The sequence below is a fragment of the Phocoena phocoena genome, chromosome 6, assembly GCF_963924675.1.
Source record: "Phocoena phocoena chromosome 6, mPhoPho1.1, whole genome shotgun sequence".
NCBI lineage: Eukaryota > Metazoa > Chordata > Mammalia > Artiodactyla > Phocoenidae > Phocoena > Phocoena phocoena.
In genome coordinates this window covers 11798435-11823904 of record NC_089224.1, presented here as the reverse complement: position 1 = coordinate 11823904, position 25470 = coordinate 11798435, and the positions used below count along the sequence as shown (strand labels likewise).

Below are 25470 nucleotides of genomic sequence, written 5' to 3'. Positions count from 1 at the left end.
AGGGACTTGTATCTAGAATGTATATAAAGAAGTCTTGCAACTCAATAGTAAGAAGACAAAAAACTCAGTTAAAAATGGGCAAAGGATCTGAAGTCAGTTCTCCTAAGAAGATAAACAAATGGGAGAATAAGCACATGAAAAGAGGCTTGATACCATTAAGCATCAGGGAAATCCAAGAAAAAACTACAGTGAGATACCACTTCACACCCACTGTGTTAAAATACAGACAATAACAAGTGTTGATGAGGATATAGAGCAATTGGAACCCCCATACCCTGCTGGTAAGACTATAAAATGGTGCAGCCACACTGGAAAGTCCCTGGCAATCCCTCAGAAGGTTAAACAGAGTTACCATATGATCCAGCAAGTCTACACCTAGATACATATCCAAGAGGATGAAAAACCTATGTCCACACAAAATCTTGTACTCAGTACACAGTAGTGTTATTCATAACGGCAAAAAGTGGAAACAATCGAAATGTTGCCACCAACTGAAGAATAAATAAAATGCAGAATATCCATACAATAGATTATCCAATAATAAAAACAAAAAAAGTAGAATACAAGGTGAATGAACTTTTGTTTACAACAACACTGAAAGGAAAATGTCAAAAGACAAAGTGGGCTTTAGCTCAAATATCGTTTTTCATTTTGGTAAAAAGGGCCCTAGGCTATGCAAATTATCCTCTAAGAAAACCTCTTCCAACACCTAAGGTGGAAAGGAAAAACATTTTTTATAAGTTTATTACAACTAACAAAATAATTTCAGGTCAAGATTATTATGTAGAAATTATATTTGATGGGCTAGATAAATACTTTATGGTAGAAAGTGCACACAGGACTCAGATGTGTTGGCTGCAAAGTGCCTTGACCTTGGCTGAGTCTGAGAGCCTTTAGCAGGGCCCTGCTCAGCTCACACCTGTTTGCCTCACCCCCTCGCCCACGCCTACTCTTCCTTCACTCAGTGGCATCTCCTACCACGTCCCTCCCCATGGCCGCCAATGATGTACACATCCCATTTATAACCAATTTTTAGTTTTGAATCATCATTTCTGCTTAAAATGTCCATTTCTGTGAACCAGGGGACACAAGCAGGAGAAAGTCTGTGAGCCCTTGGTCAGGAAAGCACCCCATTAGAACACTGCTCCAGTGGGAAAACATTTCCTTTTACAGTACTGTCCCAGGACACGGTGAATTGACAATTAAAAACTCTCTGCGGGCAGGTATGAGGAAGGAAAGGTGGAGGTAGGAGTCTGTAGGCATGGCAGAGGGAGAAGAAATCAGGATGAGAATACAAAAGCCAGGAGAACAAGGACGAGGAGCAGGCTGAGGTCAGCAAAGACACGAGTCCTGGAGCTCCCCCCCTCCTTGTACTTCCCCCGGACCGCGTCCCCTTCCTTCCTTCCTAACTGAAAGGGCCCCTCTCTCCCTCCCTTCTGTACCTTTGTGAGAAGAATCAGAGGAAGATGCTCCACACAATTACAGAAGGGCCCCACCTTCCAGGCCTACAATCTCACGGCAGATGAGGAAAGTGAGGCCCACAGAGGGAACACGTCTAAACCATGGTTTTTAAATTGTGTGTTTTTAAGTGCTCTGGAACCTCTGTTCACAGGAAATCATCCAAGAAGTGTAAATCAATAAATCAGAGCCGAGCTGATGGGCAGCCTTGCCCCCAACCTCACCCTGAAGGGCCCCAGGGAGGCCCCTGGAGCAGTTTTAAATACTGGTATAAAGTGACAGACAAGCCTAGCCATGGGTCCTCCCCAAAGCCATGGCAATGGTCCTGTATTAACTATATTTTCTTCTTTTCTGTAATCTTGACACTTCGGCATCTGGGGCTTCTCCGGCTAGCCAATTCCTAGATACAGCAAACAACTCCCCTATGAGCACGCCTTTCAAATGCAGCCAACCTTCTACATGCAGAGCTATACCCCCCAACCACCTCCTGTATCAGGCTCTCACAGGGCTCCTCCACTCCAGGCCAATATCCCCCTGTCCTAATCATCCCTAGGGGCGGCCCCTGTGCCCTAGCACCGGTCAAAAGTATTCCAACTTGCCAATCATAAACCCACTTACCCTGCCTGGCCTGTTCCTTCCCTTGAAAAGCACAATAAGTCTCCCACCCAAGCTTTCCCCTCACGCCCCCTGCCTCCTAAGGACCCTGGTGCTTCCCAAACCCCACCCCACCCCCACCATGGCAGGACTCTCCTCCTGGAGACTGTGAGTAACAAACTCTTCTCAACAGCAGTCCTCTTCCAGTCTGCTGGCCTCACCACTCTTGGAAAATGATGAAACTTACATTTTTAAACAGACCCATTCTTAGAAGCAAACATTATCCCCAGCAATCTTAGAATGTGAATCAGAAAATTCACGTCCAGAGGATGCCACAACTTTGGAAAAAGCCTAATCAGGGAGGTGTCTCCTGGATAACTTTCAAAGGTAGGTAGAGAAGGGACCAAAAATGAGGGAGGAGGTACATGGCCTGGAGCCACAGAAAAGGACACGATGGCCAGTAGGAAGATCCTGGCAAGAAGGCGGGAGGCAGAGAGGTACCAAGGCAAGTGTGCCTTTGGGAAGAGACAGAAAGAAAACGGGACCGGGGCGCGAGACCCGGCGGCATCAGGCAGGGCAGGCTTCAGCCATCCAGCTCCTCCTTGACGGTGATGCGCAGGGGGCAGATGCGCAGCGGCTCGGGGGGCCCGTCCCCCCGCGAGCCGCCCAGGTAGAAGTAGGGCCGTACCTCCCCGAAGCGGGCGTGGAAGGTGTACAGGTGGCAGTGGCGCTCCGCGTCGTAGAAGGACAGCTCACCCTCCTCGCACTCCAACTCCACGCGCAGGCGGCGCGGGATGGCGGGGACCAGGGGCGATGTGGCGGGGTCCGAGGTCACGCAGTGGTCGCCGTCCACGCCCTGTGTGCGGCACACGTACCAGAAGCCCGAGCGCGTGTCGTGGTAGCAGCTGTGCGAGTGGCCCTCGGCGCCCGCGTCCTGGCGCGTCCGCACCACGCCCACGCGCCAGCTCGGCAGTGCCCCCAGGTCCACCTCCCAGGCATGTGAGCCCTGCGACAAGACGCAGGAGCCCAGCAGGCAGGGTGCCGATGAGAAGCGCTCCGGATTCTCTACCTGGACCCGGTAGCCGTGGTTGGTGACACTGGTGAGGTCGTCTGACACGGACAGCCAGCCAGCCGCAGTGCTGGGATCAAAGCTGAAAGGCACTGGGTGGGCAGTGGGAAGAGAGTGGGTGAAATCAGCAAACCTTACAGCCCGCCCTGCTGTCAGGCCAGCCTGATGCCTCCAGTCCCCCTAAACTGACAGACTGTGTCCCATTGGGCCCAGTGCATGGAGGCGGCTGCCCTGGGCTGAGGGGTGGTGTTATGGGTTGAAATGTGCCCTGCAAAAAAGCTGTGTTCAAATCTTAACCCCCAGTATCTCAGGAGGTGACCTTATTTGAGAATGGGGTTGTTGCAGATATAAGTATTTAAGATGAGATCAGACTGGAGTAGAGGGGGCCTTTAATCCAATATGAATGTTGTCCTTATAAAAGAGGAGAAGAGACATAGACACATAATGGGGAAAAGCCCTGTGATAGTGCAGGCACAGGTCAATGTGCTGCAGCCACCAGCCAAGGTCTGACAGCAAATACCAAAGGTAGGAAGCGGCAGAGAAGGATCCTCCCCTACAGGTTTCAGAGGGAGCATGGCCCTGCTGACACCTTGGCTTTGGACTTCAAGCCTCCAGAAGAATAAATTTCTGCCATTTTAAAGCGTCTAGTCTTTGTCCCTTGTTCGGACAGCCACAGGAAGCCAATGAAGGCAGGGATCCTGACCCTGACACAATGCCTGTGACATCTAACAAAAGCACGTAACGTGCCCCTGGGTTACTGACATTTCTCCCTGTAAAATTACGTTCAGACTGCTACTCCAAAAGTATCAAGAGACTGGGTGGCTTAAACAACAGAACTATATTTCTCACAGTTCTGGAGGCTGGAATTCAGAGACCAGGGTACCAGCATGCTCAGTTGCTGGTGAGGGCCCTCTTTGGTTTATAGATGGCTACCTTCTTGCTGTGTCCTCACACGGGGGAGGGAGAGAGAGAGAGGAAGCCAACTCTCTTGTGTCTCTTCTTAAAAGGGCACTAACCCCATCATAGGGCCCCACCCTCATGACCTCTTCTAACCCTAATCACCTCCCAAAGGCCCTGCTTGCAAATTCCATCACATGGAGGTTAGGGCTTCAACATATGAATTTGGAGGGCAGGGGGGACATATAAACATTCAGTCCACAGCACATGATATAGTGACTCATGTGGGCTGGAATCACCTTGGAGAGGCACCCCTGAACTGAGGAACTCTTTCATTATATTATATATACAATATGTTTCAGAATAGAAAGGGAAGTCAGTTGCTCTTTCTGAAGAGGTGGCCAAGAGTCAGGACCCAAAAAGGTAGGGTTCGGCCAGGAGGGGTTTGAGCAGTGGGGCAAGAAGGGGAGCAGGGCATGGGGGCTTGAATGAAAGAGGCTGGAGAAGGGACCAGTGGGGGGAGGAGGAGGAGGGGTGGGAAGCTGAAAGGAGTGAGTTCAGCTGGCTCTCTGCCTTGCATGACCTCCCCACTCTTACACCCGCCTGGGCCCCTCTCACCAGATTCAACACACACGAGCATCTTCCTCCAGACTCGGTACTGCAGGGAGTCCAGGTATTTGCAAACGTCGATGAGCATACCAGGCTGGACAGGCTCCGGCTCCATCGTGCAGAAGAGGCTGGGAAAGGAAAATTGGGCCTGGTGTGCTGGGCCAGGGCCATGCATCCTGGGGCCTAACTGGGTCAGCTGGAAATAGGATCCCTTGCCTCAGGCCTAGACTCCCTGGCCATCTTACTCAATACAAGAGGAACCAACTGGGCAGCTCACACCCCTTCAGGACTCAGTACTTGAGCCCATCCTGCCCCCACTGGGATAAATATAAATAGGAGGTTCTCAGACATGCATGTGGGCAGAAATCACACGTACACATCAGCTCGCAGGGTATATGAGTTGGAAGGCACCTTAAGGGTCCTCTAGTCCCACATTTTGAAGGTGTCACTGGCCTTTGCTTCAACACCTCCAGTGACAGGGAACTCACTACTGCCCAAAGCACTTTCTTCCATCTTTGTACAGCTCTGATGGGGACACAGTTCTTCCGTATTCATCCCTGTGAACTCTACAACCATCAACACAAACCAGCATGTCCCGAGGCTCTCAGAGGCAGGGGGCCGGCCCCCAGAGAACTACAGTCCCCGTGCACGATGGCACTCTCTCCCCACACAGGGAATGGTCACGTTGCACACTCAGGAAAACAACACTGCACCAGTGCAAATCGGAAGTGGGTGCCTTGAAAGAGGGCTCTCCACCTGGTCAGTCCCCCTGCTCCCTCCGTATTGCACCCAGCCAGCCTCATTACATGCCTGGCCCTGGAGCCATGGGAGTCTGCACCCCTGGTATTTCTGCTGACTCCTCCCCTCCCCTCTACCAGCCTTGGCAACTTACCGGCGTTTTCGGCTCTTGTGTTTCTGAAAAAGAAAAAAACAGAGACGCAGAGAAAACATGAGTTTCTGACCTCAAAAGGAGCCATACGTCCCATGTTCATGGATCAGAAGACTTAATACTGTTAAGATGGCAATACCCCCCCAAACTGATCTACAGATTCAATGCAATTCCTAGCAAAATACAGCTGGCTTCTTTGCAGAAACTGATAAGCTGATACTACAAATGATATGAAATTCAAGGAACTCAGAATAGCCAAAACAATCTTGGAAAAGAAGGACAAAGTTGGTGGCTCACACTTTCTGGTTTCAAAACTTATTAAAAGTTACTACTCGGCTATAAAAAAAGAATAAAATTTTGGCATTTGCAAGAACAATATTATGCTAAGTGAAATAAGTCAGGGAAAGACAAATACTGTATGTTACTACTTATATGTGGGATATAAAAAAAATTAAACAAACAGATGAATATAATAAAACAGAAACAGACTCACAGATATAGAGAACAAGCTAGTGGTTATCAGTAGGGAAGGGGAAGAGGGGAGGGGCAAGATAAGGAGAGGGGATGAAGAGACACAAACTCCTATGTACAAAATAAACAGGCTACAAGGATATATTTACAGCACAGGGAATATAGCCAATATTTTATAATAACTTTAAATGGAATATAAATCTATAAAAATTTTGAATCACTATGCTGAACAGCTGAAACTAATATTGTATATCAACTATACCTCAATTAAAAAAAAACCTCATTAGAAGAACACTAAACAAGATGGTGTGGTACTAACATAAGGACATATAGATCAATGGACGCTGAAAGTCTAGAAATAAACTCTCATATTTACTGTCGGCTGGTTATCAACAAGGGTGCCAAGACCATTCAATGAGAAAAGAAAGGTCTTTAACAAATGGTGCTGGGACAATTGGGTATCCACATGCAAAAGGCTGGATTCCCACCTTGTACCATATACAAAAATTAACTCAAAATGGATCAGACTTAAATGCAGAGACAAGACTATAAAACTCATGACCTTGGATCAGGCTATGGTTTCTTAGATATGACACCAAAAGCGCAAACAGCAAAAGAAAACAGATAAATAGGACTTCAGCAAAATGGAAAACTTTTGTGCTTCAAAGGATGTCATCAAGAAAGTGAAAGGATAACTTACAGAATGGCAACTTTCCATAAATCTAGAGAAGCCGCACATAAAAAATTATTTAAAAAGCACTCCACTGTATCAAGAAGGAGTCAAGAGAGAAGAAACAAAAAATGAGAGAGGAAGAATAAGTGCAAGAGAGGAAGGGAGAGGGAGGAGGAGGGAAGGAGAGAGGCAGAGAGGAGTGGAGAGGCCCTCAAGGTCTTGATTAAAAGCTCCTACGAAAAAAAAAAAAGCTCCTACGCCTCCTGACACAAGCCAAGCACCTCATCTGGAAGCTCCTCCAACCTGGGGTCCAGAAGCTACAGGAAGGCTGGGTCGGCCAGGGCTGCTGGCCTCAGGCTCCCCGCTGGCCCCTGAACGTCTGGTCCCTGTCACTGACTCTGGACGTTGAGCTCCTCACCATGAGAAAGGAAACGTCATCCTCCTTCATCTCCAACTGCAGCCGCTCAATCTCATGGGCCAGGGCCTCCGTGTCTTCCGCCAGCCGTTTCATCTTCTCCTCGGCCAGAAGCTGCTTCTGCCTGGCCTCCTCGGCCATGGCATCCAGGATGGCCTGCTCCTCCACTCTCAAGAACTCTCGAAGCTTGTCAAACTCCTGCCGGATTCGCCCTTCCAGCCAGGAAGCCTCCACCTGCAGCAGAGGGCAGGAGGGGGCCTCAGCCATCACCGAGCCCGGTGGCTCCCAGATGTTTAGCAAAGGAACTCCATTTTTCAGGAGAAATCACATGCAAAACCTCGAAAGACAAAATATACATGCAGCTTTCTTAGCACGAATTTATAAGTTTAAAATAAGTCAAACAGCCTAATGAGGTTGTTTTGATACATGAAAAATAAAATCACTGCTTATAGATGACAACTGTAGTCCTAAAAATTCCTCAGCAATACTCTGTACCTGTATAGGTTGTGCAATAGTGAGGGAAGCCCTGAATCACAGAAGTGAACTGTTGCAAACAGCAAAGATTTAAAAAAATTATTTGCCTTCCAGGGAGTTCCCTGGATGTCCAGTGGTTAAGACTCTGTACTTCCACTGCAGGGGGCAGGGGTTCAATCCCTGGTCAGGGAACTAAGATCCTGCCTGCAGCACCGCATGGCCAAAATAAGTAAATAAATAAAATAAAATCCAATGTCTAATCGTTTAAAACAAATTATTTGCCTTCCAATATTAGGACCTCAAATTTGATAGAGAGGCTTACCAAAAAAATAGTAGGAAGTTTTAATTTTAAAACTGGATCATTAATAATATGCACACCCCTAATCATAGCTATGAAAACCATTGAAAATAAGTTAAAACAAAACCATAAATATACTCAAAGAAAAAGCAGAGACCTGTTTCTCATCTTGGAATGAGAAAGACCTTCCTTATCATGATATGAAATTGAGAAGCCTCAAAGGAAGAATGAGATAATTGGATACATATAAAAATAAGAAGTTTTACATGGCAAGAGACTAGTAATGCATTTAAATACATAAGTACAATTCCATGACAAATTTTGGAAAAACAACTCGAATTGTGTGCTCTAGCAATGGCAGGTTAGTAACCCACATCTTTGAACTGAAAATTCAATATATGTTTATGGCTCTGATAATACGATGACAAAATGATTCATTGAAAAAGGGAGAATGACCAAAAAAAGGGGGGAAATGATTTTTTTTTTTTGTGGTACGCGGGCCTCTCTCTGTTGTGGCCTTTCCCGTTGCGGAGCACAGGCTCCGGACGCGCAGGCTCAGCGGCCATGGCTCACGGGCCCAGCCGCTCCGCGGCATGTGGGATCTTCCCGGACCGGGGCAGGAACCCGTGTCCCCTGCGTCGGCAGGCGGACTCTCAACCACTGCGCCACCAGGGAAGCCCGGGAAATGATTTTTTGAAAAAGGACGAACTAGGAAAAACACTTCCAACCTATATGGTAGATTCTTCTTCTTCATAATGTTCTTATGAACGTGCAAGGAGAAAAGAATGTGAACTTCACAGAAGAAATGCAAATGGCTGTTATACTTGTGAAAGGATGTACACACTTATTAATAAACAAAGAAATGCATATGAGGAGAGATGGCGCTGTTGGAATATCAGGTAAAAAGACTGATAACGTATAGAGGGAAAGAGTGAAATCTGGGATGATTCTTATCACACCAGAAGATAAAAAACAGAGTAGACAGGAAAAACCAGCCAGTGTAAATTCAGCTCCAGCCACTCCCATGCTGGCAGTGGCAGCCCCTCAATAAAGAGGTAAACACAAAACTCATTTTTCATCCACCTGGATTGACTGACTTTAGAGGAAAAGCATTAATAAGCTGGAATCCTGGACTTTTCACACCTGACCACCTGAGAATTCCACAGTGCCTGGGATGGACAGACAGCAGCTGTCACTTGGACACATGGACTGTGCCATGGGTGCCATGGAAACCACTGGACAGTTTTAAGCAGAGGAGTGACACAATCGATCTATTTTTAGAAAAGATCAGCCCACTCCAGGGAGTGTGGACTGCAGGACAAGAGTGGAAGTACGGGGCCCGGGTAGGAGGCCAGGGAAAAAACAATGGGGACCTGGACCAGGATGGTGGCAGTGCAGCACGACTGTCAACGGACGGATGCATTCTGGAGACCATGGACATGGGGAGTGACAATGAGGGTGCCGCTGGCTTGAGCGGCTGGGCAAGTGGTGCAGCGTGGCACGTGCTGTCAGCCTGAAACCACAGGCCAGGTGGTACAGGGGGCTGTTGAAGCTGCTCCATGGCTGCTGGCATGGTGTTTAAAGAGGCCACACAGCCCCAACCGGCGTCCGAGGGCAAGGCTGTGCGAGGCCATCAGGGCTGGCAAAGGCCGACCCTGTGGGCAGCAGCATGGCCAGGGCTGGCCCACCTGCACCTCTCCCTGCAGCAACCCCGGGTGTCCCCGTCGCCCCGTTCAGCCCCAGCGTCACTCACCTGATTGTGCTTGGCGATGGCCTCGTAGGAGCGCCGCATGGCCCAGAAGGCCTTGGCTTTCTCCCGCAGCGCGTGTTCCATGTTCCTGCACTTGGCCTGCCGTGAGGGGCGAGAAGGAGGCAAGGAGGCAGGTTAGGGCGGAGGCCGGGCAGGGATGCAGCACGCCACATCACAGCGGGAGTTGCACATCACCGTGGGTACCACTCGACCACATTTACTGAAGCCGGTCCGGCCACGTGCTGTGGGACACAGCTGGAAAAGCACAGCCCTGACCTTGAACTGGATGGGGTACAGCATAAAGGGCCTCAGATAGCCTCTAACCCAGCCCCTTCGTTTATACCTGATACAGATGGAGAGACAGGGTGAGGAGGTAAAGGGACCTGTTCCCTCCCACCCTGGTCACGGGACAGCACAGAAGGCATCCCGCTTGGCCTAAAGCTGGTGCAGGCTGGGCCATGAACCTGAGCTGTGGGCCCGACGGTAAAGACAATGTGCTCACAGGCTCCCTTGGTGACTTTCTGAACTGGACTGGTCTGCAGTCACGAACGAATAGGCCTGATAGTGGGGATGACCCAGTTCTTCCCACAGGGCCTTATCTAAACTGCAGTCTTCCCTTGGTATCCATAGGGGACTGGTTCCAGGATCCCTACGGATACTGAAATCCAAGGATGTTCAAGTCCCTTATATAAAAATGGTGTCGTATTTGTATAAAACGCTATGTAAGTAGTTGCCAGAGTGGCAAATTCAAGTTGTGTTTTTTGGAATTTTCTGGATTTTCCCCCCCGAATATCTCTGATCTCCCATTGGTTGAATCCACAGATGTGGAACCTGCAACTACAGAGGGGCTACTGTACACGTCTCCCCGCATCCCTGCCTTATCCTGATAGTCTAGTAGTGCTTGGATCGTGTGAAAGACTTTAATCAGCAGATTCAAATACTTCTTGCTTAGTTTTTGTTTTATAAATTTAACCTCTGCTCTGATCTCCCTGGGCTCCTAGAGGAACCACTGCTGGTTTTAGGTTGGATTCTGACCTTTTGTATCCCAGGCCTAGCATTTTCTCTCCATCTTTATCCTTTTCCCTCTACATTCTGAAAAAGCCTCACAAGTTTTCTCTTTGGAAAAGTAACAATTCTAACAACAATAATTATAAATGACTACCATTTATTGAGCATTTACTATGTGCCAGGGACTTTGCTAATTACTTTACACATTACGTCACTCAATCCTCACATTACTCCTATTAGTAATTTTATCAGTCCGCTTTTACCGATGAAAAAACTGAAGCACAGAAAGGGAAGTGACTAGCCCAAGGGCACACGGCTAGTTCATGGCAGAGCAAGGATGAGAACCTAAACAGTGGTGGCAGGCAGCCTCTAAGATCGTTCCCAGTGATCCCTCCTGTGAGATAAGAAAGTTTGTTGTTTTAAGATGCCAAATTTGGGGCTAATTTGTTACGAGTGATAAATACAGATTTGTCCTCAAAAGCCTCATCCCCACCTGGGCCTGATGTAGATGGCGAGATTCTGGACTTCAAGCTGATGCTGTAATGGGACAAGATGCTTGGGAATCTTGGGAGGGGGTGAACATACTCTGCATGTGGGAGGGACATCCATCATTGGAGCCAGAGCACAGATTGAAGGAGACAGCCTCTAAAATGGCCCCAATGATCCCACCTCCCTGTACTCATGCCCTGGTGGAATCCCCTCCCTGTGGGCTGGATCTAGTGACTTGTTTCTAACCAACAGAATATGGCAAAAGTGATGGGACATGAACTGAGGTGACAAAAAGCCGGCACACACCCCTTTCTTGCCCTCGCGTGCTTGCTCCCTCGCATGGAAGTGATCCACCCTCTGGAGCAGCCCATGGGGCTAGGAACTGAGGGTATCCAACCAACAGCCGCAAGGACCCGAATCTTGCCACCAACCACACAAGTGAGCCTGAGTGGGGATCCTGGCTTTCTTGGGCCTTCAGATGAGACTGTAGCCCCGATCAACATTGCAGTATCATGAGACCCTGAGGCAGAAACAACCAGCCAGGTCATGCCAGGTTCCTGACCTACAGAAACCATGACATAATAGACATTTTTGTTTTAAGCCACTATGACTGGGGTAATTTGTTACACAGTACTAGATAACTAGCCCATCTGTCCTGCTCCACAGTCCATTCTTTTAACCACTCTTCTACAGAAAATAAACAATGATTTCTTTTTCTGCAGCTTTTGTTTTCTATTCATTCAGGTCATGTTTATGTTCCTCTTGACAATATTTAACAGATTTTAAAAAAATACTGTATTCCGCAGTATATCACCTCTAAGGTGTGTCTCGTCAACAGCAAAATAACATTAGCATAAGCGTCCCACAAAACCACTGAAATATCATCCCAATGTGTCATTTTGTGGGACGAGATGTTTTGTTGCAAAGTTATGTAATAGGGTCCCCAAAGACAATTCCACGATTTGCCAAAGAAGTGTGAATGACAGGAGTGAAGCAAGTCACATTACCCAGGGGCGTGCTGGCCCCAAACAACACGGCCCAACCTTCTGCCCTTCAACCTTCAGTCCGGGATTTACGGGGTAATGAAGATGGGAGGGGGGTGACAGTCCCTTGTCCTTCCCAAACTTTTCAATCACTTGGAGAGTTTTGCTTTAATTCAGCAAATCCCAACCCTAAATAAAATGTGCCCTTCTCTGAGAGGCTAGCTGGTGAGACGCACCAATGATTATATTACCACCAGCAAGCAGTTATTATTGAGCACGTACTATGCACGAGGCACTAAATTAGGTACTTTACAAACATCATTCTATTGAATTCTTACATTTCTGCAAGGTAGGCGCTATATTGCTAATATACAGAAGAGACAAGAAGGCCCAGGAAAGTTAAGTAAATTGCCAAAATTACCACGATCTGTCTGCAGAACTGACCAAGAATAAAGGCCACAGTCTTAACCACAAGACTACCCACGCTATTTCATTCAGGGAGCTACTACTATGTTGTCTAGTTGTCTTTTGTGTTTCCAAAAGTGTCACCTGATTTCTAAATCTGTTGACATCAAACATGTCAATTTCTTTAGTTCTGGAGAATAAAAGCTTACAGTTCTGGCCATACTTTGCCCAATTCCTTAAACAACCTAGCATGTGAATGAAATTTTTCTCCCATAAATGTCAAATTAAACAACGCATCTTTAAAACTTATGGAAAATCAAAAACTGGAAATGACCCAAATGTCCATCAGCAAGAGATGGGTGAGTAAATTATGGTATATTCATACAATGGAAAGCTACTTAGCAGTAAAAAAAGGAGCGAACTACTGACACATATAACATAGGTGAATCAAAAATTGTATGTATATACTACTTGGAGGAGAGTACATACAGCATCATTCCATTTATGTGAAGTTCAAATCAGGCAACACTAATCCAAGGTGATAAATCAGAAAATGGTTGCCTCTTGGTGGAAGACTGACTGGGAAGAAGGAGGGACCCCTCCAGGGTGATGGAGATGTTCTCTACTTCGTTTGCAGTGGCAGGTATAGGGTGTGTGTAATAGAACTCATCCAACTGAACACTTAAGATCTATGCATCTAACTGTATATAAGTTATACCTCAAATTTTTAAAAGCCTATAAAATGAAAACTTTAGAAGTTTTAACTTTTTCTTATAACTTACCAAGAGCTTAATGAGAGGAAATTCCTTCCTTTTCACTCCAATTTTTTTTTTTTTTTTTTTGGCCCTGCTGCACAGCTTGCGGGATCTTAGTTCCCCTACCAGGGATGGAACCCTGACCCACAGCAGTGAAAGCGCCGAGTCCTAACCCCTGGACTGCCAGGGAATTAATTCCCTTTTCTCTCCAATTTAATGAGTTACTTTGTACCTTTCAATCTCCTTTGTTGTTGTCACCAATTTATTTTCTTTGCATACGAGCTAAACGTGCCATCTCTTAAATAATTATAAATTGAACACCCCTGTAACCACCACCCAGAACATGTCCCTTCTGAACCTTAATCCCTTTTTTCTGTCAGAGGAAACTCCTAATTTCTATGGTACTTCCTTGCTTTTCTTTAGAGTTATATCCGCTATGTATGATCCCTAACCTAAATAATACACTTTAGTTTTGCCTGGTTTTGAGCTTTATATTAATGGAATAAAACTACATATATTCTTTTGTGTCTTGCTTCCTCTACGTAACATAAAGTTTGTAGGATTCAAATACATAACTGTATGTAAGTTTACCTGTTCATCGTTGCATTGTAATTTATTTCATGAATACACCACAATCAGGTATCCATTCTGTTGTCAATGGATAGCTGGGTCATTTACAACTTCGAGTAATACAAATAGGATGAACATTCTTGTACAGGTCTCCTAGGGCACAGGTACATTGGTTCTTCTACAAAATATTTCCTGGTGGTAGAATTGCTGGGCCACTGGTACGTGTATCTTCAACTTTCGTAGATAAACGCTAAACGTTTTTCCAAAGCAGGTGTACCAATTTATACCACATGAGCAATGTGAATGAAAAATGTTTATTAACCATTTGGATCTTTATTTTTAAATACCTGTTATTAAAATCTTTGACCCTTTTTCTATTGAGTTGCCTGCCATTTTCCTACTGGCATGTAAGAATTTATTATAAATACACAGTGTATGTCTTTTATGGGTTAAATGCATAACTAGTATCTCCTATTGTACCACTTATATTTCTTAATTTCAGTGTGATCCAATGTATCAGTGTTTTCCTCTGGAATTAGTGCTCGTTGGTTTTAAGAAATACCTCCCTACTCTGAGGTCATAAAGGTAATCTCCTATATTATTTAAAGTTATAGCTTTCCTTTCACATTTGGGTCTAATGTGGATACCTGAAGTTTACTTTGTGAATGGTGTGACCCAGTAGCTTGTTTGCTCCAAAAGCATTATTTAAGAATAAACTGGAAACTAATACAACATTGTAAATCAATTATATTTCAATAATTTTTTTTTTAATTTAAAAAAGAATACTACCATTCCCCTACTGGTCTGAAGGCCACCTCTGTCATACATCACACACAGATCTGTTTCTAGGTTCCCCAGTCTGTTTCCCTGGCCATCTGTTTATCCTTGTGCCAGTAACACAATCTTAACTTCTACAGCTACAACATAAACTGACATCTAATAAATATTTCCTAAGAATGCGTTGGCAATTCTGGGCCCTTTGAGCTTGCATGTAAATTTTAAAATCAGCTTGTCAAATTCCACAAAATGATCATGTTGGGATTTTGATTGGGATAGAATTGACTCTACAGATCAGTTTGAGAATAACTGACATCTTTAAATACTGTCTTCTAATCTATGAATATGGTATATCTTCCCACTTAGTCTTCTTTGATGTCCCTCAACAAAGTTTTCTATTTTTCCCTGCCAGAGTTCTGCACACTTCTCGTTACATTTATTCCCAGATATCTGATTTTTTAAAAATATTATTGTAAATGGTTTTCTAAATTTTCTATTTGCTACTGATATAAAGACAACTGTTAATCTTTATTTTACAAACCAGCATTCTGTCTAAACTCATTTACATATTTATAATTTATCTATAGCACCTTTTTATTTTCTATGCAACAGAAATTTCTATGCAGATTCAATCATATTATCTGCATATAATGCCAGTGTTGTTTCCCTCTTTCCAAACCTTATGCCTTTATTCCTGACTTTATTTGCTAGGCTCTCCAATACAAACTTGGATAAAATTGGTCATAATAGGCATTCCTGCCTTCCTCTTGTTCTCAGTAAGAAAACTCTAAGTGTTTCACCATTAAATATGATATTTGCTATAAGTTTTTTGGTATTCTTAAGCAGTTTAATAAAGTTCCTTCTATTCCTAGTTTGCTAATTTTTTTTTCAATCACAAAAGGATACTGAATTTAAGCAAATGCAATATTTTCATTTAATGACTTCATCATATTTAAGTGGCCCAGAACTGGATTTTGTTTTCTTATCCAGACAGCTTTTGTCATTTAACTGGAATACTTAACATAATTACCAACATAATTGCATTTAAGTCCACCTTCTCGTTCTGTGCTATCTGTCCTGCGTGCTCGATACGTCTTTTTCTTCTCTTCCTTGTCTTTTTTTAGATTGTAGATTTTTTTATTCCACTTTTTCCCCCTATATACATTTAGTGGTTAACCTACAAAATACTACAGGGAGAAAGTGCGATTCCAAATGAATCTAAACAATACACTTTTCATGTTTGCTTCTGATATTCTGATTTTAACACTAAACACACTTGGATCACAATTGGACCCACCATTCAGGGACCCGCATGTAGTCCAAGGAGTGCCTGAAATGACAGAGACTAGTGGGGGCTCTGGTGCAAAGGCTGATCAGGACCAATAAGGGTCATCACTGCCCTGTGTGGAGCTAAGTGGCCCATGACACATCTGGAACATCAGCCAGGGCTCAAGTCCAGCAAGAGCTCTGATTTTGGCTTCAATTATAACATTCAAGATGACTTAAATTATAAATACACACAAAATAGGAAGTTTCTATTTACACTAAAGGATTCAGAATGTGATTATATAGTCTACAAGGTGTTTTTAAAAATTACAATTTGATACCTTAAGCAGCAAATTTCAACAGCATATTTAATATCCTAAGGATTTTACAATATTGTTTTACCCAAAATATCCATTAACACAGGTGCTGTGTGATATAAAAGAAAAGGGGAAGGGTGCCAGTAAGAGAATATTATTTCCTGTCACAGCACCCTTTCAAGTACTTATCAAAGTGCTAGAGCCAGGGTTGTCCAGCACAAGCCAGGTTCTCTGTCCTCTGAGGCCCTACATATACTGCTGCTTCTGACCGATTCCCACCTGCTTCACCCAGCTATCCCAACGTGGCCTTGAAAACTAGGCTCAGGCCCTCTTCATTTCCTCCAGAAAGCCACCTTGGCCTCCCCAGTAGAGTTTAGTTGCCTCTCTGTGGACACCTCTGCCACTGAACTTCCTATTCAGCATCACCACTTCACTTTCCTGTAAAGGCTGCAGGCTTCCTGGGGGCAGGTCCTCTTGCCTGGTCCTCTCACCGAGCACAGTAGTGCTCCATAAACTGCAGACGGAATGAAGGCTTGCTCTGAAAAGGTAGAGACTGTTTCAACCACTGCACATCTCCAGGTCTCAGCACAAACTAGATGCTCAACTAACCACTTGCCTAGTTGACAAGTACACTCGGTGTTGACGGTCTCTCCACTACACCCCATGGCCTCCTGGATGGAGAGCTCGGAGGCCTGATCTGTACCTTGTCCTTTTCACTGACCACTGGTGAGAACTTTGGCAAAAGCTCTTTCTCGGGCAGTCAGGCTCCAACCCTGAAAGATAAAGGCAAGAAAGTGCCCATGGTCTCTCAAATGCCACCATAAAAATGAAGAATGCAGTTTTCTCTGTACATATGCTCACCTAGCCCATCACCAGGATGTCCTGGCATCTGTCTCCAGGTAGTGTCATTTTTCCTATGTATTTCAAACATTTGTTTTTCAGGCAGATTGAAATAGCAGCTAAGAGCTCTGGCACTTGGCCACCCAGGTTCAAATCCCAGCTCCTCCACTTAGTAGCGGGTGATCTTGAGCACGTTCCTTAACTTCTCGGCGCCTCAGTTTCCTCATCCGGATAGGAGGGATGAGAACACTACCGAGCTCAGAGGATGGCTGTGAGGATCCACGTTCAGTACTTATAAGAGTGCACCAGGCATGTGTTAGCTCGTTACTACTGAGTGTCACTTGGTCCCAGGTAACTTAACTCTCCTCCTGGTTTATTTTCCGGGTTTCTTAAATGGACTGCAGAGATGCATCTGGGACAACCTGATCTCACTCAGATGCCCTTCTTCTCCAACTCCAATCCAGGCTCCCATTCTTCCTTTCCCTTGGTGGTCAGTCCTCCTTAAGAAGCAGGTGTCTACCATGGCAACTAGAGCTAGGCCCCCTAACTCAGGAGCCTCAATGGGCGGTGCTCAGTAAGACCCCATCCTGCCCCTGGTCACAGGCCTTGCCAGGAGGCAATTAAACATCCTCCAGTACAACTTGGATCTGGGAAGGCCTGGTCCATAAGGAGAGATCCAGGATGAGGCTGAGCAGTTGGGAAAAGGGGGAAGGATTGGAAGGGGAAGACTTAAGAGGTGCCTGGAATAAACCTCAATTAGGCTTGGCTAGACTGATTCTAAGACGGTAACCCCAGAAGGGGAAGAGGCTGGGTCTGGGGCAGGAAGAAGCTGGAGGGCAGAGAATGGCCGTCATATCAGTCCAGTGAGATGGAGAAGAAAGGGGTCTAGACAAGGAAGTTCTGAGGCCTGGGACCTGGTGGAGGTTCAGGGCTGGTTTGCTCTGAAGATGCAAGCCGGGCCAAACGTCAGACTGGGAGTCAGGAGACCTGCGTTCTAATCCTAGAGGTACCGCTTTCACTGCCCGTGACTGACCATTGATTGGTGTGATCAGTATTCGATCAGGCCCACCTGACTCCAAGAAGGCAGGGGCTTGAACCACCCTGTCCTTTTCTGCACACACTGTGCCCGGCACAGAGCAGGCACTCACTCCACACCTGTCGGCCCACTGACGATGGTTCTCATCCACACAAGCCTCTAAGGACCCACAACACAGAGGCAGCTGCCCTCACGGCTCCGGAACAGAGGGCCAGCAGGGACCAGAGAAGCTTCTATCAAAGTCCATGACCAGGGCCTCCCTGGTGGCGCTGTGGTTGAGAGTCCGCCTGCCGATGCAGGGGACGCGGGTTCGTGTCCCGGTCCGGGAAGATCCCACATGCCGCGGAGCTGCTGGGCCCTTGAGCCATGGCCGCTGAGCCTGCGGGTCCGGAGCCTGCGCTCCGCAACGGGAGCGGCCACGACAGTGAGAGGCTCGTGTACCGCAAAAAAAAAAAAAGTCCATGACCAGAGTAAGAGCAGAGCAAGGCTCCAGGTGAACTGTACAGTAAACGCTCTAACTCTGGACAAGTTGCTTAACCTCTGTAAGACTCAGTGTCATTGCCTGTAAAATGGGGAGAACAGTACCCACCTGTAGCAAGCTGAATAGCAGCCCCTCCAAAGATGTCCACATCCTAATCCCCAGAACCTGGGAACGTGTTACCTTACACGGCAAAAGGGATTCCGTAGATGTGATTAAAATATGGATTTTAAGATGGGGAGATTATCCTGGATTGTCTGCAGGGGCCCCCTGTAATCACAAGGGTCCTTACGATAGGGTGGCAGGGGGGTTAGAGAAGACAATGGGACAACAGAAGTTGGAATGATGCACTTCAGAGATGAAGGAAGGGGCCTCCAAAAGCTGGACAAGGTAATGAAATAAATCCTCTCCTAGCCTCCAAAAGGCATGGAGCCAACACCTTGATGTAGGGACTTCTGACCTCCAGAGCCGTAAGCTAATAAATCTGTGCTGTGTTAAACCACAAAGTTTGTGGCAATTTATTACAACAGCAAGAGGAAACTAATACACAACCTCATAGGGTTTTTGTGAGGATTAAGCGTGTTGACAAGTAAACACTTAAGAGCACATGGTACCTAGTTTAGTGGTCAAAAAGTGTTGGCTGCTATGATTATTTTTGCTGGAGTCCCTGATACGGTTGCCGAAGTAATCTTTCGAATGTACACATCTTATCGCAAAGCCCCTATGGAACAGCTTTCAGGGCTCCCCATCAGCCCCTTCTCACCTGTCCAGCCTTCCCACACTGTCCCCACCACCACCGCCTATCCACACATGCGGAATGACAACTTGTCTATTTGCTGGCTGACGTCCCCACGCTACAGTGCAAGCTCCATGGGCCAGGGGCTCTGGCTTACTGACCTCTGCAGCCTCAGCACCCAGGATAGGTCCTGGTGCACAACTATCTAACGCATGAGTGATGCCACCCAGCACCAGGCTGAGCACACTCCTCAGATCTTTCCCGACTGGACTCCTCACCCCCTCAGACATAGCCCTGAGTGCCCACTGGTCTGTCAGCATCATTCCTCTGTTTAAAACCCTCCAACTGCTCCCTACAGCCTTTAGAACAAAGGCCAAGACTGGGACCTCCTGGCTCCTTCTGCATCTCCATCCTCATTCTCTCAGTGCCTGGAAAGTCACTGCTTCTGGACCCTTACACATGCTGCTGCCTCTGCCTGAAATACCCTCCCTGACCCCCCTTCACCTGGCTAATACTTCCTAACCCCTCAGTCTCTGCTTGAAGCTCCCTGAAGGTAGGAATTACTGTTTAGCTCGTGTCCTGCGGTATCCCTAGGGCCTAGCAGTACAAGGCATCTGCTGAATAAACAGAAAGGTGTCATTAGACCATATGCACTTCGGGGCACCTGGCTCACTGATCTTGAATCCTGGCTTAGCTCAGCCCTGGGTTCTGCCTTAGTGCTCTTGGCCTTGACCCCTGCCCATCTTCCTGATCTATACTTCTGGCGGTCCCACGGTGATTCGTCATGACTCAATCCATGGTGGCCCCCTACCTCAACCCCAGCCCGCAGAATGCCCAGCACTTACTTCAGCTATCCCAAATCAGGACCTGGCACTTCTACCAAGGGAAATGAATGAGAAAAAGCACTGCTGTGGACCACTGTGACAGCAGTTACAGGCTTATCCCATTGCCGAGCTACTGTAGGGTTCAAACAAGCATACTGATGACATTCCCCTTCACTTGAACTTTGTCAAAATGTGTATGGAACTGTCAACTTTTGATATTTCTTAAGAAAAGCATTAAAGCAAACAAACTAAAACAGTGTCTGGAGACAGGCATTCTTATAGTGCCTCCTTTTCAATACACTCAGCTTCAGCCTAGCAGAGCTGGGTTCTCCAAACTGTGGGTCTGACCTATGTATTAGTAGGTTTTAGTTGGTGATGAAATAAATTAATATTTTACACCCTGTGCAGTTTTTAAAATAAAACGACAGAAAATACCTGAGTACAATAGACATTTTCACAGAACTTTTGTTTCAGCTGATACAGACACCATACATGCATGTGGCAGTTCTGGGTCTCAATGGAAAAAACATGTCTTACCATGTGCTAGCTGAGGTCAAAAAAACCTGAAAACCCCTGAGATGGCTAATCTTATTTCCTGATCATTCTTCCTTCCTCTGCCAAAAACTTCTCCATGTTAGTTTGCCCTAAAATTGTTCCTTACCTTATTTATAGCCACTGGAACTCTAGGGGGATGCTGAGAGTGATCCAGAAGGGAACAGCTGGCCAGGGCCAGAGGCCTCCCCACAGCTACACAATACAGGGCTCCAGCCCGGGAAGGAGGGGAAAGATGTGCTAAGATCTAAAAGGCTCCACATCTTTGGCCAGGTCTTGGGGTCCTGCACCTCCACTCTGAGTGTGCCAAGTTCCAGGGTTGTGGGCTTACCCACACCTGTGCTTCTAAAAGGGGCATGGGCCACACACCTGTGGTAGAAAGGGTGCATGGCCTCAGCCCTTCAGAGGTGGTGGGGCAGGGGAGCTGTCTTGAGAACATCCTGTAACCCCAGTTCTCACACTTCCTGTTGACATTCTCTCTCCTTCCATCTCAGGCCCCTGGGCCGGCCTTGATGAAGAAGGCAGCCTCTGTATGTTACCAGCGGCAGGGAGTGGGGGTCCCGAGGAGGCACCAGCAAGCTGGCAGGGGGAAGAGGGGCGGGACCGGGCACACCAGCTCTGGCAGGCTGGAGTGCAGGAGCAGCGGGGTCAGGGTGCTGGGTTCCAGTCCAGGTGCGCGCTCGGCCACCTCCAGCACGCGGCCGCGCTTACCCGAAAGTCGTGGGCAGTGTCCTTCACCGGCTGCACGCGGTGCCCCTGGTGCCGGGGGTCGGTCTGGCACGAGCAGCACAGCAGCTCCTTGTCGTCGAGACAGAAGAGGTTGAACTGGCCGCGGTGCAGGCGGCAGAGGCGCGGAGAACGGTGGCCGGTCCAGCGCGCGCCCTCGGCCTCCTCGCGCAGCAGCTTCTCCACGAGGTTATTGAGGGTGTGGTTGGTGCGCAGGTCGGCGGGGGCCGCGCGGTCCTTGCACACCGGGCAGGTGGGTGCCACCTGCACCTCCCAGCAGCGGGTCACGCACCCGCGGCAGAAGTTGTGGCCGCAGCGCAGAGTCACGGCGTCACGGAAGGGGTCGTAGCAGACGGCGCAGAGCAGCTCCTCCTTGAAGGAGCGGGAAGGCCCGGGGGACAAGGCGGGCCCCGCTTCCATCGCCCCGGATCCCGGATCCCTCGCCCGCAACTTTCGCTCCAGCCCCTCCCATCCGCCGCGCGGCTCCCGCGACCCCGCGGAGGCCGGCGGTCAGCCCCTTCCACTCGGAGCACTGAGCGACAGCGGTGCCGGCCAATCGCGCTGGGCGCGCTCGGGAGGCTCCGCCCCAGTTCCGGTCGGCTCGGGAAACCCCGGAAGAGCGAGGTGGGTCCCGTATGCTCCGCAATCCCGGTCAGTCCTAGGCGAGCCAGTATAGCCGGGAAGAAACACCCCAGCAGTGTTCTAGGGCCTCCGTGCCACTGCAACGTACTTCCGATTTCAAATGGGAAATGAAGTCTAGGAGCCCCTTCCTTAAGCGGTCCCCGGAAATCTCAGGCCCGTGAGGTGGGAGAAGCCAGAGCTCCTTACTTCGTGGTTCCGAAGTGAAGTCTCATCTTAACGGCGTCGTTAGCTTTTTCACCGCTTAAGAGTTTGCAGTGCCCTTTCAAAGATCTGTGCCCGCTCTTGCATTAGTTGCTTACTTATTTTGGGCAGTCTTGTGCCTGCCCCCTGGGGTAAGGCGGGAACAAATGAGAGAAAGGGGCAGTGGAAGACCGCTGAGAAGATCCGATTCTTGTCCCGTGGTTGGATAGGCGGGCAAGTCACCATCTTTCCAAAATCTATTTCCTCGTGAGTGAAACAGAGATCAAGGACGTCTGCAAAGTTAGCTGTGGGAACTGAAATCCAGGCTAAATTCCTGCCAGGTACAGCAGGCCTGAGTCTCTTCAACCTGTGTCACGTTGATCACTTTACAACGTTCAGATGTGGGATTCCTTTCCCGTGGAACACTTTCATTTCCGGCTTCCGTTGGAAGACAAGTCTCCACAGGTCTCATGTTTCTGTATGCCACCCAGAGACACTGCCTTTTTTGTACTGTCTTTTCAAGGACGTTTCTATGATGAACAGCCTCAGAAGGCAGAGATAATGTCTCCCTCCAGACAAAGATCTGGCGCTCTTACTCTTCATTATAAAAGATTTGGGTTCCCTAAGCTTCCTCCTGTGGCCCACATCATGTAGGCTTTTGGGAATTAAGGCTCAGGAAACTGGCCCAGATGACTATAATCTGACTATTGCCATTGCTGTTAGTAATAAACTGTCCGTTGACTCAAGAGTTTCATCTACCAGCATTCCTGAAACTGTGGCATGCTAACATGTGTTGACTAGAAAAAAAAAAAAAAAAAAAGCACAACTTAAAAGTTGAGAATTACGTCTTATTTGGCGGACAAAACAGAGGACTTAAGCCCTGAGGGACTGCTTGCTCCAAAGAGGTAGGAGAGGATCCAGGATACACAGTTTTTGCAACAAAGACCAGGTAGTCGGAACTTGAAAAGATTACTGTTAATTAAAGAAAACCAGATATCTCAAGTTAGGGAATTCAGCACTTTTCTATGTATGGGAAGATGCAAGAGTCTGGGCTCACTAATTGATGTGCACCTTGGCTATCTGAGGTCAGTATCCTGTGCTTTCTCATCCTGAGTCTCTTCGGGGTGCATCACTGGGGGGGAGGGGGGCAGTGGCTGCAGCAGTTGACTGCTAGGTCGGGGTAGCGTTAATGTGATGGCTTGATGGCTGCAACATCCTTTGTTTACTGATAAGGCAGGCAGCATTTTTTCCATTGATACTTGTTAGCTTGCAAGTAGGCTAAAATCTAGACAATTTCCTTCCAAACTTTTACTCAGAATAGGCCTTTCCCCACAATGCCATGCCAATGGATGCCACTAAGTGTTATTGCTTTCTGGAGTGTTTCTTATACATGATCAGTGGTCCTCCTGCAGTTACCGGAGGAGCTTTCTAAATAAAAGCACAGATTCTTGAGTCCAGATTCTTTGATCTACTTGCCTCTTTGGGAGGAAAGGCCCAGGAATCTGCGTTTTTCACACGCTCTCCAGGTGATTCTCAGGTACAGTAAAGTTTGAGGCCCATCGTGCTAGGTCTACTCACCCAGCACGTAGGTCTCCAGTTAGGCTTACTGGTCCAAAAATTAACCTTCGAGACAATATCTGAAAAGGCCACAAGATGGGGCTAATAACCCCATGTGCCAGGCACCTCCCTGGAAAATCTTGTCTCTTCTAGTCTTTCTTTCACTGTTTTATCTATGTGTCCCGGTTGCCCTGCAAATCTGTTTTGCTGTATGTGTGTTTCATTCTGTTCTTATGATGTCCCTTGTTTGTTTTGTTGTTGGTTCTTTTCTCAACTCTCTGAGTAGGGCCGCAAATCAAAACAAGGGTAAAGAGTAGAAATTAACAGGTGGATCTTTTTTTTCCTTTAAGGAGAATACAAAGGTTAACATTAAACCAGTAAGGTCCTCCAGTCTTTCTGGAAATCTGGAAAGGACTTGGTCCTATTCCAAGCACCATCATTAGCCAGGGGCAAGACCTGGGGCATAATATTTCACTTTCTTTACTTCCTTTTTCTCAACTGTAAAAGGAAGGTTTGGACTAATTGTTCCAAATTCTTACCAGCTCAGACACTCTGAACTTTTTTTATTCTTTGCATAATTTCAGGAAAGAGGGTGATTAAGATGCAGAGACCAGGAAAGAGAAGTCTTGGTGATTGTAACTAACGTGTCACCAGCTCCTGTTTCTTCTTCCAGTAGAAAGGACCTTCTTCAGAGGCCCTGAAGTTCAGGTCCTCTGTATACCAGCTAAACTATTGCAAAACTCAACTGGCAGTTCTCACTACTATAACTCGCCCCATCCCATCCCATCCCCAGGCATCTTTGCCGGGCACTGCCACATTTCCACCCCCCCTGCTATCACCATGTACATTTATGTAAGGAATGACAACTCTTTATTAAATGTCGTGTTAGGAAAAATACTATTCCTAGGTGCAGAAAGAAGAACAGCTTTTTTTTTTTCTTTTTAAAGCAGATGACTAGAAAGTGACTACTGCAAATAAAAAGCAGAGATTGTTAGATTAGATAAAAAAGCAAGACCCTAAATGCTACCTAAAAGGAACCCACTTAAATATAAGCCTACAAGTAAGTTAAAAGGATGGAAAAAGATATACCATGCTAACACGAATCAAAGAAAGTTGGTGTGGCCCTATTAATATCAGAAAAAGCAGATTTAATATCAAAGAATATTATAGGGATAAGGAGGATGACTGCTGTATTTGACAGTCACAGGGCTGGCAGTAGCAAGAACCATTTTCAGAAACGGGCAACCAGAGATGCAGATGTACTTGAACTTGTTCAGCAACATGACCAAGGACATCTTAGAGGAAATCACTGTAGTCTGATGCTTGATGTTGGACACAGTGATGGCTTAGGCCTTCTCTGAGGCCTCTGCCGTGGAGAAAGGAGGGTAGGGGCTCTGAGTTTGACTTGCAGGGGGAACTCCCATAAGAATTAGTGCTTAATACAAGTGATTAGGGAAACACCTGGGGTAGTAAATCGCCTGCCTCTGGATCAGATTCAGTCTCAGACTTCTTTTATTTGATCCGTATGCTTTTTTTCCTCTGTATCACTTACGATCTTCTAAGCTGCAACTTGTAAATTGCAACTCACAATGATTAAACAATAAGGGCATGGAAGATCTCACATAACAGAAAGTCTGGAGGCAAGAAGGCTGTGTCCAGCCCTGTGACACTGAGACCCCAGATTCTGTCCATCTTTCTGGTCTGCCTATGGCTGCCTTTGGGTTAGAAAATT

At 46.9% G+C, this 25470-nt stretch overlaps 1 protein-coding gene across 1 annotated transcript; it reads right to left on the bottom strand.

Moving 5' to 3' along the window:
• Positions 1–2635: 2635 nt before the first annotated feature.
• TRIM35 (tripartite motif containing 35) lies at positions 2636–21779 on the bottom strand. The gene is made up of 6 exons (XM_065879566.1): positions 21345–21779; positions 9601–9696; positions 7079–7309; positions 5520–5542; positions 4637–4755; positions 2636–3213 (listed from the first exon to the last, which is right to left on the bottom strand). Exons 1-6 carry the CDS (start codon positions 21777–21779, stop codon positions 2636–2638), a joined length of 1482 nt encoding a protein of 493 aa, XP_065735638.1.
• Between the last annotated feature and the right edge of the window lie 3691 nt (positions 21780–25470).

Bases quoted from the DNA above. Each gene is read 5' to 3' on its own strand.
- TRIM35 (XM_065879566.1), bottom strand. From the start codon at position 21,779: ATGGAAGCGGGGCCCGCCTTGTCCCCCGGGCCTTCCCGCTCCTTCAAG. The intron at 4,756-5,519 runs GTAAGTTGCCAA...TTCCTTTCCCAG, and splicing joins CACAAGAGCCGAAAACGCCG to CCTCTTCTGCACGATGGAGC. The intron at 3,214-4,636 runs GTGAGAGGGGCC...CTGCCCACCCAG, and splicing joins GCTCGTGTGTGTTGAATCTG to TGCCTTTCAGCTTTGATCCC.